Source organism: Diadema antillarum, unplaced genomic scaffold, assembly GCF_040938485.1.
Source record: "Diadema antillarum isolate AM-2024a unplaced genomic scaffold, OU_Dant_1.0 scf00000117, whole genome shotgun sequence".
Taxonomy (NCBI): domain Eukaryota; kingdom Metazoa; phylum Echinodermata; class Echinoidea; order Diadematoida; family Diadematidae; genus Diadema; species Diadema antillarum.
The window spans coordinates 1,591,619-1,609,388 of record NW_027271006.1 but is presented as its reverse complement, the minus strand read 5'-3'; the positions used below and the strand labels follow the sequence as shown (position 1 = coordinate 1,609,388).

The 17,770-nt window shown below is 38.5% G+C and overlaps 2 protein-coding genes across 2 annotated transcripts; one reads left to right on the top strand and one right to left on the bottom strand.

The window, feature by feature from the left end:
- Positions 1–7,067, bottom strand: LOC139719969 (fatty acid hydroxylase domain-containing protein 2-like). The gene is made up of 6 exons (XM_071631349.1): positions 7,029–7,067; positions 3,607–3,811; positions 3,101–3,219; positions 2,446–2,654; positions 656–928; positions 1–157 (listed from the first exon to the last, which is right to left on the bottom strand). Exons 1-6 carry the CDS (start codon positions 7,065–7,067, stop codon positions 1–3), a joined length of 1,002 nt encoding a protein of 333 aa, XP_071487450.1.
- A 3,890-nt stretch (positions 7,068–10,957) lies between these two features.
- LOC139719968 (fatty acid hydroxylase domain-containing protein 2-like) lies at positions 10,958–15,400 on the top strand. Its single transcript, XM_071631348.1, has 6 exons — positions 10,958–11,062; positions 12,004–12,208; positions 12,850–12,968; positions 13,487–13,695; positions 14,185–14,457; positions 15,244–15,400. The coding sequence occupies exons 1-6, from the start codon at positions 10,958–10,960 to the stop codon at positions 15,398–15,400; spliced, it is 1,068 nt and encodes a 355-aa protein (XP_071487449.1).
- The last annotated feature ends 2,370 nt before the right edge of the window (positions 15,401–17,770 follow it).

The window sequence follows — 17,770 nt, the reverse complement described above, 5'->3', positions numbered from 1 at the left end:
TCACTGGGCAACTTTGGGCTCGTCAGGAATGCTGTCGTTAACCGGTGTGAGTCCTAACAGTGTGAAATGTCGCTGGAACTGCTTGGCTTTCCGGAAGTTTACGTCAGTTCCGTGCAGCCAATCCAGGATTCCTAGCACCCCGAAGTTGTTGGTGAATCTTGAAGGATGATGAATTCAGATGAGAACAGTTTCAGTTTTGTTTTGACGTGGCGTCTTTATGACACCGAGCCAATCTGACAATTAATACAGTTAACAGCAATTAAGTTTTATCTTAATCATCTATTTTCATAAACTTAAATTGCAGATTTATTTATTATTTTCGTCAATCCACACGGATGACAATAAGGGAAGAGGACATTAAGCGATTTTTTGCTTCGATCTGGCTCTTGGATTCTACGTCATTTCGACACAATGGAAGCTGAATCCTCATCTCAACCAATACTGTACCATCCCTTTAAGAAATGTATATGGGTCTCACAGTTAGATGGAATGGCTGAACAAGATTTACAGAAAGATGCTTACCTTTTAGAATCTATCTCAGACATGAAAACGTAGTCACAAAGAAAATACAACATGAAATGAAGGAGTGGAAGAATAGACTTAAGGTAGACATCGACATCGACATGGACATCATCATCGAGGCCAGCCGACTCACTTGAGATGGTGGAAGTCGTGGGCTTCCGGCGATGGCAGGAGAGGGAGGTGGTATCCACAGTGAGACATCATGGACGAAGTTTGGGCCACCAACAGCCACACGGACGTTGTGAACAGGTGGGACCCCATTAGGATGGGCCCCACGATGGCCGGGACCATGTTGGCCAGGATATGCTCTACGGGGTGGCAGTGGAAAGAGACGATGCCGATGGGTGCCGTCCACTCGTGGTGCTGTTTGTGGTATGAGGCGTAGAGGGCGGGCTGATGAAGCAATCTAGACAAAAGAGGTAAATAGCAATATAATAAACATGAATTTCGTTTCGTTTCGTTACATTTCATTTCCAGCACATATGATCACAACATTTGAATACTACGCACATCTAATAATACAATAATACAACAATGCAATGAAAAACAAACTATGGATCATAATACAATGTTATAATTTCAAGACAAATACAGAAAAAAAGAATGATTGGAAATGGAGGGGACTGCTAAAAAGCAGAGCTTGTAGTCTACAGTACCCTCATTAAAAAAAAAACTGTAGTTACAAAACTGATAAAACGAGGCAAAGAAAGTAAAGTAAAACAGAGACGAAGGGCACACATACAAACACATTAACAAACACTACAGACATCTCCCTTTTTATGAGAGAAAGAGAAAAGGTAGGTAAGGGTGGAATGAATGACAGAATGAGACTATTCAAATTCATGAAATTCTTCCGTCGAGATGTTTTCATTGCAACTGATTGACAAATTGCCCTACATCGATGTAAATAAGCACTAAATTGATAAGTGTTTTAGTAGTAGCCATGATAAAAAATCATGGGCGTACATTACGCAGTACCCGCTGCATGCTATCAGGATTAGAACCAACACTTGCTGTCGGGCGGAAGCTCGGTGGTCTAGTGGAGGTGACGTCTGTCCGGAGATCAGGAGGTCGTAGGTCCGAATCCTGCTCAAGTATGTACGCCCATGATTTTTTATCATGGCTAATACTAAAACACTGATCAATTCAATGCTTATTTGCGTCGATGTAGGGCAATTTGTCAAGCAGTTGCAAAGAAAGAGACTACCGTCTCATTGGACAGAGAAAAGGGGAGAGGGAAGAGGAAGATGATGGGTCAAAACCAGGGCACGTGAGGCATGAGATATATAAGCTTCCCAAAATAAAGGAGTGTAAAGTGGAGTTGTAGTAAACGATAGACGATAATATCCAAGGATATTTCTTCTTCAACGTAGATTCAGGCATTAGGGCGTCATTCTCCCAGCCTGGTTTTGAAGTCACAAAGATTTCTCTCGTCACTCATGAGCGACGACACTCCTATATTTGACATTTTTGGTTGACAGCTGATTGAGATAAACTGAACTGAACTGAACTGAACGATGGAGGTGGATAAACGAACAGAGCAAGGCCTCTGTCAATTCTTATGTTTCAAAGGTCCCATCGAAACATATGTAATCTATGTTAAGCTTTTATTTTCGCGTACAGATATTTGCGAATGAGGTCGCAGGCATTTTCGCAAAAGGTTGTTTTCGCGATGTGACACCGAGGCTATCATAAGTGCATTATTTTCCTAGCATATGGCGACATTTTCGCGTGTTGTTAAATTCGCGGTCCAACAGTGATTTGTGAAATTTGCGAAACTACCCTCGCGAAAATAGCAGCTTACATTATTGCTATATTCTAACTGTGTGTATTTAACTTGTATATTAATGTCGCTGTTACAATAGGGGAAAAATAATTGTAAAATGAGCCCATCTAGAAGATGGAAAGTAAATTTAGTGTCACCTGTGTGTGTAGTAGAACCCGATCTCTTCAATGATGACGAAAACGGCAAACTCGATCAGGAACTGCGAAAACGTCGGCAACTCGTCGACCGTATGGCCACACCCTCTCCATCTCATGAGGTAGTCGACCATGAGGAGGCTGGGGAAGTTGAACACCGTCTGGTTGATGAAGGCTGTTGCGGTGCCTTTCAGAAGCTTGTCACGAGGAACCTTGCCAACATATAGAGTACACGAAGAGGCCCAGGTTTATACTTTCATGGGCTGTGGAACAGACAGACAGACAGACAGACAGACAGACAGACACACACACACACACACACACACACACACACACACACACACACACACACAAGCATTGGCCCTCTTGGCTATGAAAAGAAAGAAAGAAAGAAAGAAAGACAGACAGACAGAAAGACAGAAAGACAGAAAGAAAGAAAGAAAGACAATGTGACACGTACATTCGTATGCTCGTTGCAATACAATATACAGGTTGTATTGTATTCCTATTCCGGTCATATCCTTGCTTGATACATACAGTATATCATATGGCATGAGGGGGAGACGTACTGTAGGCCCTATATTACATAGGAAGAAATTACGCATTTGTTAAACCGTTTATAGGAGCTAACTGGACGGAAGCAATGTCATGTTCTTACTTTGGTCTGATCTCGTTGAACCTTGAACTTAGCGATGAACGAGGGCCAATGAGTGAGATCTGTGATAAGGAACAGACAGCCAAGGACCCAGTACTCCAGCACAATCATTACAACAAGACCTGGACACAAAGCGGTACAAGAAGGGGTCCGAAGTAATCATAAAAACAGGGAGGCAGAAAAATCAAATAAAACAGACATGGAATTAAGAAATTTATGACACTTTCAACATTGCATCGTTTCATGTATATGTTGCTCAAAACCACGTAATGGATTTCATGCTAATGATGACAACGATCACTGAGAGTATAACTACTACTTTTAATTTGTAATCATCGCTATCACTATTACTGATAATATCTGAGGAACAACTTTCATTATTTCACTCCATACCAACATTATACACATCATGTTTTCCAGCATGTCGATATCGGAAGTTCTTCTGTGCCTGAGAGTTCCCAATCAACCACCATCAAAATGTGAATATATCCAGCTTATACTAAACTCACATAATCCCATCTTTGGCCAGCTTCCTTCGAAGTAATCGTAGTAACTGCCCCAAAGGTTTCGGATGACGTAGCTCGGGTGGTAATAGTAGTGCGATTCGGAGCGATCGTGAAGCTCATGACGTAAGACCACGCCCACGACAACCGTTGCTAGGGCAAACACTGAAAAAGTCCACTTGAGGTCAGCTTCTTGCTTTTCCGGTGAAGTCTGGTGGATGATAAAACGCAGAGGAAATAAAGTGCCACTGTGTGTTCAAGTTTATACTTCAATGAGAAAGTCAAGATTGCAAAAACGAGAATGTCATTATATTTCTACTTCAAACCTACTATTTTTTAACATTATCCATTCTGTATGTCTGTTTGTACTATATGTGTATTCATGAGAATAAAATTGAACATAAAATAGAGTCTGGTTTTAAGATAAATTAGCTAAGGATAGGACCCTAACAGGAGCAACAGAAATGCGAGGTCGAGAATTTGAATATTATTCGGCAAAACGTGATTATATAAGAGTCCTAACTGGAAAACACGTCACCCAACCAAACTATCCCTTGCCTTAAGTGTCGAAATATCAGCCATTCTTCATATCATTACTGCATGTAATGTTAACAAACAAAAGTACATAATTTAAAAAAGATATCAAATACCGGTATACAGATTTAGACACGTTCATGATCAAACAAGGGTAAGATGATATGAAAAAGGAAGTACATTTACTAGGCGAGCTCGCCTTGTATATATATATATATATATATATATATATATATATATAGGCCTTTATTTCTGCCTTTTTCCAAATCACACATAACAAAAGAATACATACATTTAGAAAACAAAAATGTACATACATTTAGAAGACAAAAATATATATCCATTTAGAAAATAACATTACACAACGCATAAGCTAACATACTGTCTCACAAATTAATTCAAAGTACATATTTATAATATGCATACACTGTGAAAACGACAGTATTCGATGTATAAGACGTATATAGCATATCACCAAAAAAAAAAAAAATCAGGAGGAAATCGTGAAAATAACAGTTGTAAATTATCTATATGATAATTACTTATTCACTAAGAATATTTCATGTCGTTACAATAAACGAATTTTAGGGGGAAAAAGAAGGGGATTTGAATGATTTGATTTTAGAATTGAGCATTTTTGGACATTACAATAACAGAAAAGCAGGAGACCGCGATCATAAGAAGCAGCTTGACATGGATCGAGGCCTCGGGGTAAAATTCGAAACTTAAATTCGATATATTACATAACTGTATAAAGGACGTGTCTAAAAAATAGAATCAATAATCAACTCATGAGGTCAAAAAGAATAGAGGGGAAATGCAAAATAGCTATAGTTTATGTGTTTTCAAAAGTCATTCTTTACTATAATACTGTGCTGAGGTGAGTGCTGTGCCGTGCTGTGCATGCCATGAGATACAATTTTGTTAATTTAGTTAATTTAGTTTGGGCATATAATATATAATTGAGTTTGTTTTAGTGTATTTGTGTGTCATGTGTATGTCTGTTACTGCAGTATTGATAAATACATGTATAGTTGATGATGTAAAAGTGAAAAGCTATTCTAATGACCATGCATGTAATCGATATGTTACTTGCCATTGGATGACATTTCTCTGCGGACATCAGACGTTTTCATATTTTGTTTCGCTTAATTTTGCTTTGTTTTGTTTTGCTCTTTTTTTTGGGGGGGGGGGGGAATCCTATCTTTCTAAAAAAATTAAGGAGATGCGTACCTTATCGTCAAGACACTGACCAGAATCTGTTTCTATCGAATTCCGTTGTATATTTCCTCTTTTAGTGTTTGTTGTCCTCTCACGGTCCATGATGGAACTAAATGTTCCTGTTAGGATGTAAAAATTAACACAATTGTGCCAAACGTTGGGAGGGGGGGGGGGGAATGCCGCTCTTAGCAATGGAGATAATTTTCCCAAACTTATATGATTGATGTCAATTCAGCTGGAAGATTCATAGTGACACTCTCATAGAATGTTTCGGAGAAATTTGAGTTCACAAGTTAGCATTGTGAAAGTGATCTTTAATTACATAGTTGCCTTGTACGACATAAAAGCTCTAAACTTTCCATGATGTTACCACAAAATTACAACATGTATTATAAAGAAAATACAGTATGAATTTCTTCACTTTTCAAATAATTGAGGTGGAAACACTCCCTTGACCTTTCACTATAAGATACCATGCTGAGGCAAATATATACCATGCCTCCTGTATTAACTATTATATCAATAGATTTACTGCAATGTGCAAGTGACTTGATATGAAATTTATTCTATGTCATAATCTCTACGTTGGTCTATCACTTTGACTTCAAGAGCTGTTGTAGAGTTTCAATCTTAAACAGTAGTTTTGAGCGAGTCGTGAAAGTGAACACGCTTCCGTTTGGAGTTGTGCTCTGCTCGTACATGTACAGTTGTAAAAAGGGGAAATAGCATTTGCTCGCTTGGTGCGCTCCAAGATGACTCATCCTGGATTTCGGAGACGCTTCACCCTCCGTCGAATGAGGGCGAAGAGCGGAGATAGAGGGCTCACACCTGTAAATAACACCCCTTCACAAATTCGTACCAAAGATACCAAAATAAATGAAGAAAAATTGATTAAAAATCATTAATGCAGTTTGGCATAAAAGTGAATAGCTGCAGATATTAAGTATGAATTCCTCTACAAACTGCATTTTGGTTTGAAGATGAAAGCTTTTCTCATGGAATTTGAAGGGACTATATTTCACTGGGTGCGTGTACGGAAAATGGGTGATTTTTTGAGTGACAAGAACTCGAAGTCTGGCTTTGCGGACCCTTGGACAGAGTTTGAGCCGAGAAACCTGCCTTGATAATTGGATGGATGGCAGGGTATAGCTCACTTATCCAGGTTATTGAAGATGAAACACCTCATTTCTCCCAGCTATTTTACAAAATTTTTTGAAATTTGAATTTTAACACACGTTTCTATGGGGAATTATTTACCCGTGTGAGCCCTAGATTTTGGTCGTGGTGGATGTCCGCCGGCTTGATGTCGATAACCAATCAGCTTCTCCTTCAACAGTCGTCACGATGACCTGGTCAGTGTTTTCCTAATGGCTCTCAGACAGTCTATAGTTGTCATCCGCTCTGTAAGTTTAGCTATTTCCTCCATGTATTGATCGATGTCCTTGCTCATCGAGTTTCTCCTTTTTCGTCTACTTCTGCTTTTTGCATCCCCCTTTTTTATTTGTAAAGTGCCTTTAAATCGTGTGGTCCACACTGCACTTTGTAGAAAGTTACTTCATGAGCTTTTCCCAATCAAACACAATAACTGGGCCAGCATGAATACACTATTCTAAGGCCTCATCACCACTAAATACAATCAACTGTGATGTTCTGTACTTCCAAAAGTCGCTTACATGCCTATTTTCAATATTATCCTCCAGTTTTCTCGGCATCGTTACGTGTGCACAACAATCATTACGAATATCTGTCAAACGTGTGACGCCATAAAGTGTATGTCCGTACATCAACTCACCTGATAGACTGCAGTTTCAATTTCGTACACAGCAAGACACAAACATTCTGGACTGTGTATGATATACGTTCAAATTATTTTCTCGCTTGTAAGTACCTGCGATCCAATAAGCAGTGTGATGCATGGATGGCGCGACCCTTACAATATGGTCCAGTGGCGCAAGTTTGAAGGCCGATTCGTGTCGCTAACTGCGACATGGTCAACAGTTTCAGAACAATGTTTGATAAGCAAAAGCAATAGAATTTATGAAGATTCCACTATCTATTTACTCACGATACCAATCGTGCTGCGCACAGCATTTATATCCCTGAACCTCCCCGCAGTACGTTTCTTCAACTGAAATAAGTAGATGTTGTACGGTTGTACAAACAAAGACATTCTGACAACATAATTTACTCCCGGTAGTGACCTTCAAAAAAGGTAGCGCAAACAACTGGAGACTCTAATGGGCATGCACATTATTACGTCATAATCACACATTCGACGGGTATCAGCCTGTGTGTTTCGATGATTGTACAAAAAGAAATTTCGTATAATCCCTTTGCCAAAATCAAAATGTCTCGATTTGTTTCAGTGGCAAAATCACTCTTTGTGACTATTAATGACTATGAGAAGTTATGAAAATAACCAAGCTTGGTTAGATTGTGATTTTATTTGTAACCACTTAAACAAAAAGACTACTAGATTATGTCCAGAAGTGGCAACAAGATTGGTCTGATATGTAGACTACAGACGATACAAAGGAAGCTTGGCATGTCCTTATTATTAAGGGAAAAAATTCCAGAAATTACTAAAAGACCCCCCCCCCGACTCCCATGGGTATCTAAGTCTTTGCTACAATCAATTAGCCCAAAGAACAATTTGTATTATTTTGTATTAATTGTTTGTCCTTTATCATACTAAGATTATAAACGATATGTCGAATTCATCAAATATTCTTTCTCTTTAATTATTCGCTGACGACACTAATGTGTTTTTATCTATCACTGATCCTGATGTATTGATTGATACTTTAAGAACTGATAAGATTACTTCAGTGGATAGCTACAAATAAATTGTCAATAAATTTACCCCCCCCCCCAAAAAAAAAAAAACAAAACAAAACAAAACAAAACAAAACAAAACAAAACAAAACAAAAACAAAACAAAAACTTAAAAAAAACAAAAACTAAGTGTATGCTTTTTAGTAATTCCCTGGAAATTCTACCAAGGAATGTTCTCCTGGATGACACAGTTATAAAGGAAGTCGTCGATTTTAATTCTTGATAAAACACATACCTGGAATGTACACATTGACTCCATTATGTCGTAGGATATCAAGAAACATAGGTGTTATAGGTAAAGTTGACTTTTTTCCCTCCCAGATGTGGTCTTTTCATGTTACACCCAATATACTTTGATATTGCCCTGTTTAAATTATGGCATACTCACCTGGGGAAGACATATAACTCTTACTTAGAAAAAAATATCATTACTATGCTACAGGAAAAGCTCTTCGTATCATTTGTAAGGAATCATAGAGATGCCATACCGACGCTTTATTCAATGAAAACAACATCTTAAAGATTTACGACTTGTATCGTTTGTACACTTTGGACGATTTATATACAAGCAAGCAAGCAAGTTTGTTTGTTTGTTTGTTGTTGTTGTTGTTGTTGTTGTTTTCGGCCACTAAAAATTTGAAATTAATTTGATGATTTGAAAAAGTTTATGCTAAGCCTTGTAATAAATAACATGGGGTGGGTGGTATTATTGTCAATTGACTCTTGCAGCCCCCGTTGTACAAAGGTCATATTACACCATGATCTCAACATTCGAAGTTCGTGCTCACTGTGCTTGGCCTGCCTGCTTATCAGATCGTGTAAATAATTATCCAGATAGCATTGATCTTGCGTCTTCACCCGGCCTTGTCGTCTGCGCTATTAGGCCATTCAGTGGGGATATTATACGGACACAGAACGCGAGTTTCTATAGTTGAATTTCAAGCAGTTGTGCGTAGTCTATAACCACTAACATCACACGAACAGGTAAGGTTAAATTTTATTACATCACTTGTATATTTTCCAAATGAAGCAGTGTCCATTTTCAATTGCAGCGGTATAGATTAGTTAATGATATGATAGCAAGCGTTGATGTTATAGATCAAAGATCTGTAACATTAACACGTATTATGTAATAATCCTACACGTATTATTTTGTGTATTCCCTTCTGATGAATCGATCGCAGTTGCAACTCGCTTTACTGATCCGTGGTAATCTGGAAACAAAAGCAGGAAAATATAATTTCGACATTTCGAAGAAGAAAGAAGAAATGAAGAAGAAGAAGATGAAGATTGTAGAGAAACAGAAGTAAGAAGAAGAGGAGAAGGGGAGAAGATGAGTCTGAAAAGGAAAACTAGTGAGAAAGGGAGGAGGAGGAGAAGGAGAAGGAGGAGGAGGAGGAGGAGGAGGAGGAGGAGGAGAACTCATCCTGTCCCATTTTGATACTTGAAATAGAACACGTGACAAAATCAAATCTCATTTTCACTATTTATCAATGTCTGTGATGTGTAGAGTTGAGCTCGGCACGCTCGACTACCAGACATAGTCCAGAGCACAAATTCATGCCACTTTGAAATATCAACTATTGTAAGAGAGACATCATAATATAACTCCCATTCAATAATAGCTGGAGAAAGATAATATCACTGCCGTCGTTGTGAAGATTGCCCCGGTATTATACAACTCTTGTTGAGCTTGCTGATCCAGTCAAGATATTAACCCAAAAACTTACGAGGGATGTGCTATATTCAGTTCTTGCCTCTTTCTTTTTTTTTCACACGATAAGCCCTTCTCCTGAACGATTTATATGGCCGTCAGTCGAGTTATGCATTTCAATATAATCGAAATGCAGTCAGACCTGTCTTAGCGACCACCTGTCTGTAATGTGGCCACCTGCCGTATACGACCACTCAAACAATTCCCTCCGAGAGAAAAAGCATATTAAAGAACCTGTCTATAACGGCCACCTGTCCATAACGGCCAACATTTGTCTCCCTTGGGTGGCCGCTATAGACAGGTTTGACAGTGTACATGCACACAGTAAAATAACACAATGATGTTGAATTGATCGCTTTTATAACCACTCTTTTTAATTAATTGTATTTTCTCATACCAATTTATTTTTCCATCAACGTTTAAAAAAAAATTAAAGTTGGTTCTTATTTTCTGTCATTAATTATACAGCTATAATTCATTAGTTTGGATTCTTCAATCATTTCATCTATGTTACTTTCTTTATTATGTCAATCTTGTTTATAATGTAGAATCTTTTCTTTAATCGTTTGTGTGTTATACCTGTACGTGATTTATATGAATTATATTGTAGGCCCTATGAATAGTTCAATGTTTTATCATGCATATGTATACAGGGCTCCCCTGGAGAGCAGTTGAAAAAAAAAAACTGAGGGGACTACCTTTTCGAATAAGACTGAATAGATAAAGAAAGAAAGATAATAAGAAAGAAAGAAAAGAATATATATTTTGTTATTGTTTTACATCATGGATTGTGTAGAGTTTCCTTGTCATACAAGGCAGCTGAGGGAATCAACAAAAACTTACAAAATCCTAACTTGTGAACTCCGATTTTCCCAAAATGTTCCTTAAGCGTATTACCTCCTATTCTACAGGATTGACGTAAATCATTCGATTGGGCAATTATTGTCCCCTTTAATAATAGCAATTTTTCCTTTTCTTTTTTTCAAAGATTTTGCACATTTGTTGTGTCATTTATTTTCTTATTACATCCAAGCTGGATCATCTAATTTCATCATGGAATCACATCGTGAGAGGACAGCTCACACAGGGGGAAACATACAACGGGATTCGACTCGGGCCATTGAAAGAGATTTTGGTCAATGCCATCACGACGATAAGGTACGCATCTTCTTTGATTTGTAGGTAGATAGGAAACATCCCCCCCCCCCCTCCCCTAAAAAAATTAAATCCCCAAACAAAACTAAACTGAACATGAAAACGCCTGATGATGGCAAAGAAATATCAACTACGGGTAATATAGTCATTTAAATACTATTTCACGTTTACATCACTAAATCGTCTCTGGGATGACAAGAACTTGTATCTCACATGTTTGGTGAAGATGACGTTTTTATTAATGGTCAGCTAATCAGTTAAGTGATGGCTTGTCCAAATCCTAGCCGTCTTACCCCAAAAATGAAGCCATCAATGGCATGTCAAAGGAAAGGCCATCTCATTTAGTATTGGATATAATGCTTTGGCTGTCATGTCTTTTTTTGTTTTTGTTTCCCTGAACATATGACGAAATATTAATCAGTAGTTATTCAAATGTCCTTAACCTTGTTTGGTCATGAATGTGGCCGAGTATTATTTGATACGTTTCATTTTCCTTGTTTATAAACATTTACATTATGAGCAGTATTGACATAAAGAATGACGAATGTTTCGGCAATAAAAGACAAGGACATTTTAGCATGGTTGGCTTACGCGTTTTCTGGCTTTGAGTTTCGTATTATAATCATAATTTGTCGAATGATATTCAACTTCTCCAGCTCACATGCCTGCTGTTCCTATTTGGGACCCTGTAGAGCTAATTCAAAATACCAGACTTCATTCCATACTTAAATTTATCATGATAAATACATATGAAGTAAACAACAACAATAACAAAAACAAACTAACCATCAAAGAGAATGGCTAATGTTTCTTAAAAATAGTAGACGTGATTTCATGAGTATAATGAAATTTTTGTTCTTATATAATGTTTACTCTGTTCGTTAAAGTAATTAACTTGAACATACAGTGGCACTTTATTGTCTCTGTGTCTTATCATCCACCAGACTTCACCGGAAAAGCAAGAAGCTGACCTCAAGTGGACTATCTCAGTTTTTGCCCTAGCAACGGTCGTGGTGGGCGTGGTCTTACGTCATGAGCTTCACGACCGCTCCGAATCGCACTACTATTACCACCCGAGCTACGTCATCCGAAACCTTTGGGGCAGTTACTACGATTACTTCGAAGGAAGCTGGTCAAAGATGGGATTATGTGAGTTTAGTGCACTCTAGATATGAATTATTCACTCTTCGATGGTGGGTTGGAACTCTTACAGAAGAACTTCTGATATAAAAATGATGGAAAATGATATTGTGTATACGTATGGAGTGAAATATTGTGAGTTGTTTCTGAAATGATAGTAATATTAATGATAATGAGGATTCTTGTATATAGTCATTGTAAATCATCATCAGTGATAATTATCAATATCAACATGGCATACATAATTATGTGGTTGTGACTAACGTAATAGACTTACAGAATAAATTAGCATAATATTTCTACTCTTATACGTCTCTTTTCTACAATATCTACGCTACTGATTGCGCGATTTGGACCCCTTCTTGTATCCGCTATATACTATTACTTTGACGCATCCGAGATCGAGAACACAATATTGCTTGTCAAATATCTCTGTCCATCGTCAGTGCGTGTGTGTGTGTGTGTGTGTGTGTGTGTGTATGTGTGTGTGTGTGTGTGTGTGTTTGTGTTTGTTTATTTGTTTGTGTGTGTGTGTGCATGTATGTATGTTTGTGTGTGTGTCGGCTAATTTATACCCAATACCTTGTGCAATGCAATCAATATTATGTATTTCTTTTCTTGTACCATGGTATTTATCCCTTTGTGTTCAGGTCTCTTCTTTTTGGCTGTGTTGGAGTACTGGGTCCTTGGCTGTCTGTTCCTTATCACAGATCTCACTCATTGGCCTTCGTTCATCGCAAAGTTCAAGATTCAACGAGACCAGACCAAAGTAAGAACGTGGCATTGCTTCGACTCAATCAGTGTCTAGTGGTTTGCTTGTTTGTTTGTTTGTTTGTTTGTTTGTTTGTTTTTGTTTTTGTTTCATTTTCCATCTGAGAAAATGGCTGGATAGATCAAATTCAGCTGCGCTGCTCTCCCATGGGGTCCAGTTGGATGTGAGGACGGTACCACTTTACCGGGTTTAGCGGGCTTTGTTTTTTAATCCCACCTCCTCCTCCCCTCTTATTTCACGTTCCGTGAAACGTATGGGTAACACTTTGTTATTCAATTCAATTCAATTCAATAGTTTATTTATTCCGAAGGTTCGTTATTCCAAATGTTCATTATTCCGAATGTTCGTTATTCCGAAGATTCATTAATCCGAAAAGGGGGAAAAAAGGTTCATTATTCCAAAGCCTGTTCGTTTGTATGTATCTGTTTTACACTGTCGGATTAACAAACCTCCGGAGTAACCAACATCACCCATCATATGAACCTTGTCTCCTTGCATTCTTTGTTGGTAACTAGGTCCCACGTGACAAGCTTCTGAAAGCGATGGCTACGGCCTTCATCAACCAGACGGTGTTTAACTTCCCCAGCCTCCTCATGGTCGACTACCTCATGAGATGGAGAGGGTGTGGCCATACGGCCAACGAGTTGCCGACGTTTTCGCAGTTCCTGATCGAGTTTGCCGTGTTCACCATTATTGAAGAGATCGGGTTCTATTACGGACACAGGTGAAATCTATTTTTCATCTTAAATTGGGTTCATCCTGTACGTTTTTGTTTTTGTTTTTGTTTTTGTTTTGTTTTGTTTTGTTTTTTTTTTTTGGGGGGGGGGAGGGGAGATATAACGACAAATATATACAAATGAATACATTTATACAAGAAGAAGATTGTCATATCATACGTGTTTCGGAGGGACTTTTAGAACGTAACATAAGCCATGACAGAGACCTTGCGCATGCTCTGTGCGTTCTTCCGCGTCCAATGCTGTCTCAACAACAAAAAAAAAAAAAAAAAAATGCCAATTACAGGAGTTTCATCGTGCGTGATTTATCAGTGATGAGAGAAATCATGATTGTGACTCCAAAGCAAGGCAGGCAGAATGACGTCATAATGTCTCAATCCACGCTGAAGAAGAAGTATCCTTTGATATCACATCGTCCACTACTATGTTGTTGTCGTTGTTTTCTTTTAATAGTCTCATTTACCTCCTTTGTTTAGATTGCTTCATCAGCCCGCCCTCTACGCCTCCTACCACAAACAGCACCACGAGTGGACGGCACCCATCGGCCTCATCACTGTCTACTGCCATCCCGTAGAGCATTTCCTGGCCAACACGGTCCCGGCCGTCGTGGGGCCCATCCTAATGGGGTCCCACCTGCTCACCACATCCGTGTGGCTGGTGGTGGCTCAAACTGTTGCCATGATTACACACTGTGGATACCACCTCCCTCTCCTGCCGTCACCGGAAGCCCACGACTTCCACCATCTCAAGTGAGTCGGCTGGCGTCGATGATGATGTTTATGTTTATGATGTAATTCTAGATTATATTTTATGTGTCATGTTTTGTTGGAAAAAGAAGAATGAAAATAACTGAATGAAATGAAATGAAATGAAATGATGACGTCGATGTCGAATACATGAAGCCCGTTCTTCCACTCTTCCTCTTTCATCTCGCGTGTTCTTTTATGCATGGTTTTGTCTGAGAAATATTTGAAAAGGCAAACCTCTTTCTCTAAATCCTGTCTAGCCATCTGAATGATTATAGGACCTATAAATATCTAAACGCTGTCGGCCTTGTCCAAATCTTCACTGATACCATTCATTTATGAAAATGCAATTTGCAAGCTATCATATTGTGGAAATAGCGTATAGGATTGAAATGTTACGTACAACCGCAACATTTCATCCTGGGACACGAACAAAAACATTTTATTTAGTCTTGTTTCCATTAAAACAAGATAATTTCAAACAAACCGAATGGATGGCGGGTAATTTATCAATTGTCGAAATAAACGAGAATCCAAGGGCCAGATCAAACCAAAAGCACATACTGTCGTTCTTCCTATATTTTCATCAGATTGATTTGTCATCAATTTCATCAGGCAGATTGACGAAAAACAAAATTTTAATCAATCAAAATATGCGATTTTAAATGATATTGAATCGCGGCTAAAATATAGTGTATAATGTATATGCCAGATTGGTGAGGTGTCATAACGCCACGTCAAAACAAAATTGAAACTGTTCTCATCTAAATTATTTCATCATCCTTCAAGATTCACCAACAACTTCGGGGTGCTAGGAATCCTGGATTGGCTGCACGGAACTGACGTAAACTTCCGGAAAACCAAACAGTTCCAGCGACATTTTACACTGTTAGGACTCACACCGGTTAACGACAGCATTCCAGACGAGCCAAAAGTTGCCCAGTGATCAGCAAAAATGACAAATAGTCCACAAACTGTGACGTCGGAGTAAAATTGAACTGCTCACCTACTCCATGATCGGCTAGAAACAGTTTTGCGCGTTCGATATTCAAGAAGATGCAACAGCTATAAACTGTAGCATGATGGACCAGAAACAACGGTGAATTGAAATCTAGTTGATAGACAGACGATGATTTTTTTTTTTTTTTGTTTTTTTCGTAGGACAATTCCACCTGGACAATCACCTCAGACCCTTCTCCTGATTCTAAACCTAACCCTGAGGCCCCAACCCTAACCCTAATCCTGAACTTAATCCTGACCCTTACCCAAATTCTAACCCAAACCATTACCATATTAGTCCTAATCCTAAACCTAATCCTCGCTGACTGGTAATTAGCTGGGGTGTCCTTGTGGTTGATTGTCCAGATACGTTGTCTTTTTTTTCACCAAACAATGCCATTCTAAAAGGTAGAACATAGTCATCACGCGAGAGCGAAAATCCCTCCGCGACGCAGTGATAAAATAAGATCAGTATTACATAACAAAAACGAAATTCGCATTTGGTTTGCAAGAATGCTGGTATAATGAAAGTTGGAAGTGTTTGTCGTGGTCATGATGGTAAACAGGAGCGATTATAGCCGAAACAGGACTCTTTGCAAGTTGCTGCACTGGATGAGATGTTATTTTTATTTGCCATGGATTTGGTAATGTCCCTGTGCGATTAACCCGTAATATTAACGGGTATACGTTTTCGCTGTTCAGCTAACGTTTTCCACTACCTTTTGATTACCGCATTATACCCGGCCACATATTGCGTAAATAACAAAATGATAATCATGATTTTGATATTCGTAAAGCTTTTAAACTTGATTTCCCATAGAAAATACAATATGCCCGAGTCTCCATGGCAACAGTACTCTGGTGTATTTTTTTATACTGCAATGAATGTAAATAAGACGACTTTTGCCCAATCTTAAGACGAGTCTGGTAATATTTCGGGTACAAAATAGATGTAAAAAATATACATGTTTTTATTCAATGTAAAATCACTGACTATGCAATTAACGATATACCTTCATGAATGTCTTTAACCAAAACCCCATGCTGCGGATGGATTAGACTTTCAGCAGCGCACCATTCGTTTTATCGTTTATACTAGTTGTATTTTTTATTTTTTTGAGGGGGGGGGGGAGGGGACATACTGCATACCATTGTGCTTATAATTGTCAGTTTTCTATGGTGCATCACGTCATGAGATCAACACCCACATCATACCCAAATCATACAGCCCACGAGTCTTACAGCTCATGAGTCATACAGTCCACGTTTATAGGGACAGCCCACGAGTCATATAGCCCAAGGGTATAATCACAGCCCATGAATCATACAATCCATGAGTTCGACACTAAGCAAACAATCCCCGCGTTGTGAAGTCGAACTCGTAGGCTGTTTTTACTTATGAAGTATCGAGCTCATGGGCCGTTAATATGCCTCATGGGCTGTCTGTATGATTCGTGGGCTGGATATGACTCATGGACCATTTTTCAATGTCTTACTCGTGGGCTGTATGACTCGTGGATTTCGGGTCCCAGTCGTGCATAGGGTGAACCCAATTTCTTGTAGATTTTGGTGAAAACAGGATGTCTCGAGTAACATGAAAAACATTCAAAGAAATATCTGAGAAACATTGGGGGCAGATAAAAAGTAGCAAATAGATATAATCTGATATGCTACTGTAACCTTAGATATGAGTGTGAAGATTTCATCTCCACAATTGAAATCTGAGTGGTCAACAAACTTTTGTGCAAACTTTTTCGTGTTAGCAGTTATAGCCGTTCCAGAATTCACGCCGGAGTTCACGCACTCTTGTCACACATGCAGATAATTCGTGGAGATCTGAATTTTTGTTTAATGTTCATTTGCAAATACTTAGACTCAAGAGGTGGGCCTGGCATGGGCATCTAACTCTAAAAATAACATGTTTATTGATTTAAATGCACGTAAACGCAAGATTAATTAGTCTAGTCACTCGGCAAACATGGACAGTGTATGTCAATCATTCATAATTAATCACACATACCATTGTAATCCGGTTCTGAGCATGGTAACTGTTTACACATCAAAAGGTTGAATTACAGTGTGGAGGTGATTAAGAATGGCATAGGCCCTAATTGTGCAATTAAAAAAAAGAAGAGCTATATAAAGCATCTCTGGGAACTTAATAGAATTTTTAAAAAAACCGCCTCAGAATTGAGAACTTAGCATACCTGTATTACGAAAGTGCCAAAGTAGTTGAGTGCAATACATTGTATCATAATCTACAGATGACATCTAATGTATAGTTTGTGTTGTATTTTGTTGTTGTTGTTGTTGTTGT

Excerpts from the sequence above, each read along its gene's own strand:
- LOC139719969 (XM_071631349.1), bottom strand. The coding sequence starts at position 7,067 with ATGCCGAGAAAACTGGAGGATAATATTGAAAATAGGCAT. Across the intron at positions 2,655-3,100 it reads TTCAACGAGATCAGACCAAA|GTTCCTCGTGACAAGCTTCT; the intron begins GTAAGAACATGA and ends TATGTTGGCAAG. Across the intron at positions 158-655 it reads CACGACTTCCACCATCTCAA|ATTCACCAACAACTTCGGGG; the intron begins GTGAGTCGGCTG and ends TCATCCTTCAAG.
- LOC139719968 (XM_071631348.1), top strand. The coding sequence starts at position 10,958 with ATGGAATCACATCGTGAGAGGACAGCTCACACAGGGGGAAACATACAA. Across the intron at positions 11,063-12,003 it reads AATGCCATCACGACGATAAG|ACTTCACCGGAAAAGCAAGA; the intron begins GTACGCATCTTC and ends ATCATCCACCAG. Across the intron at positions 12,969-13,486 it reads TTCAACGAGACCAGACCAAA|GTCCCACGTGACAAGCTTCT; the intron begins GTAAGAACGTGG and ends GTTGGTAACTAG.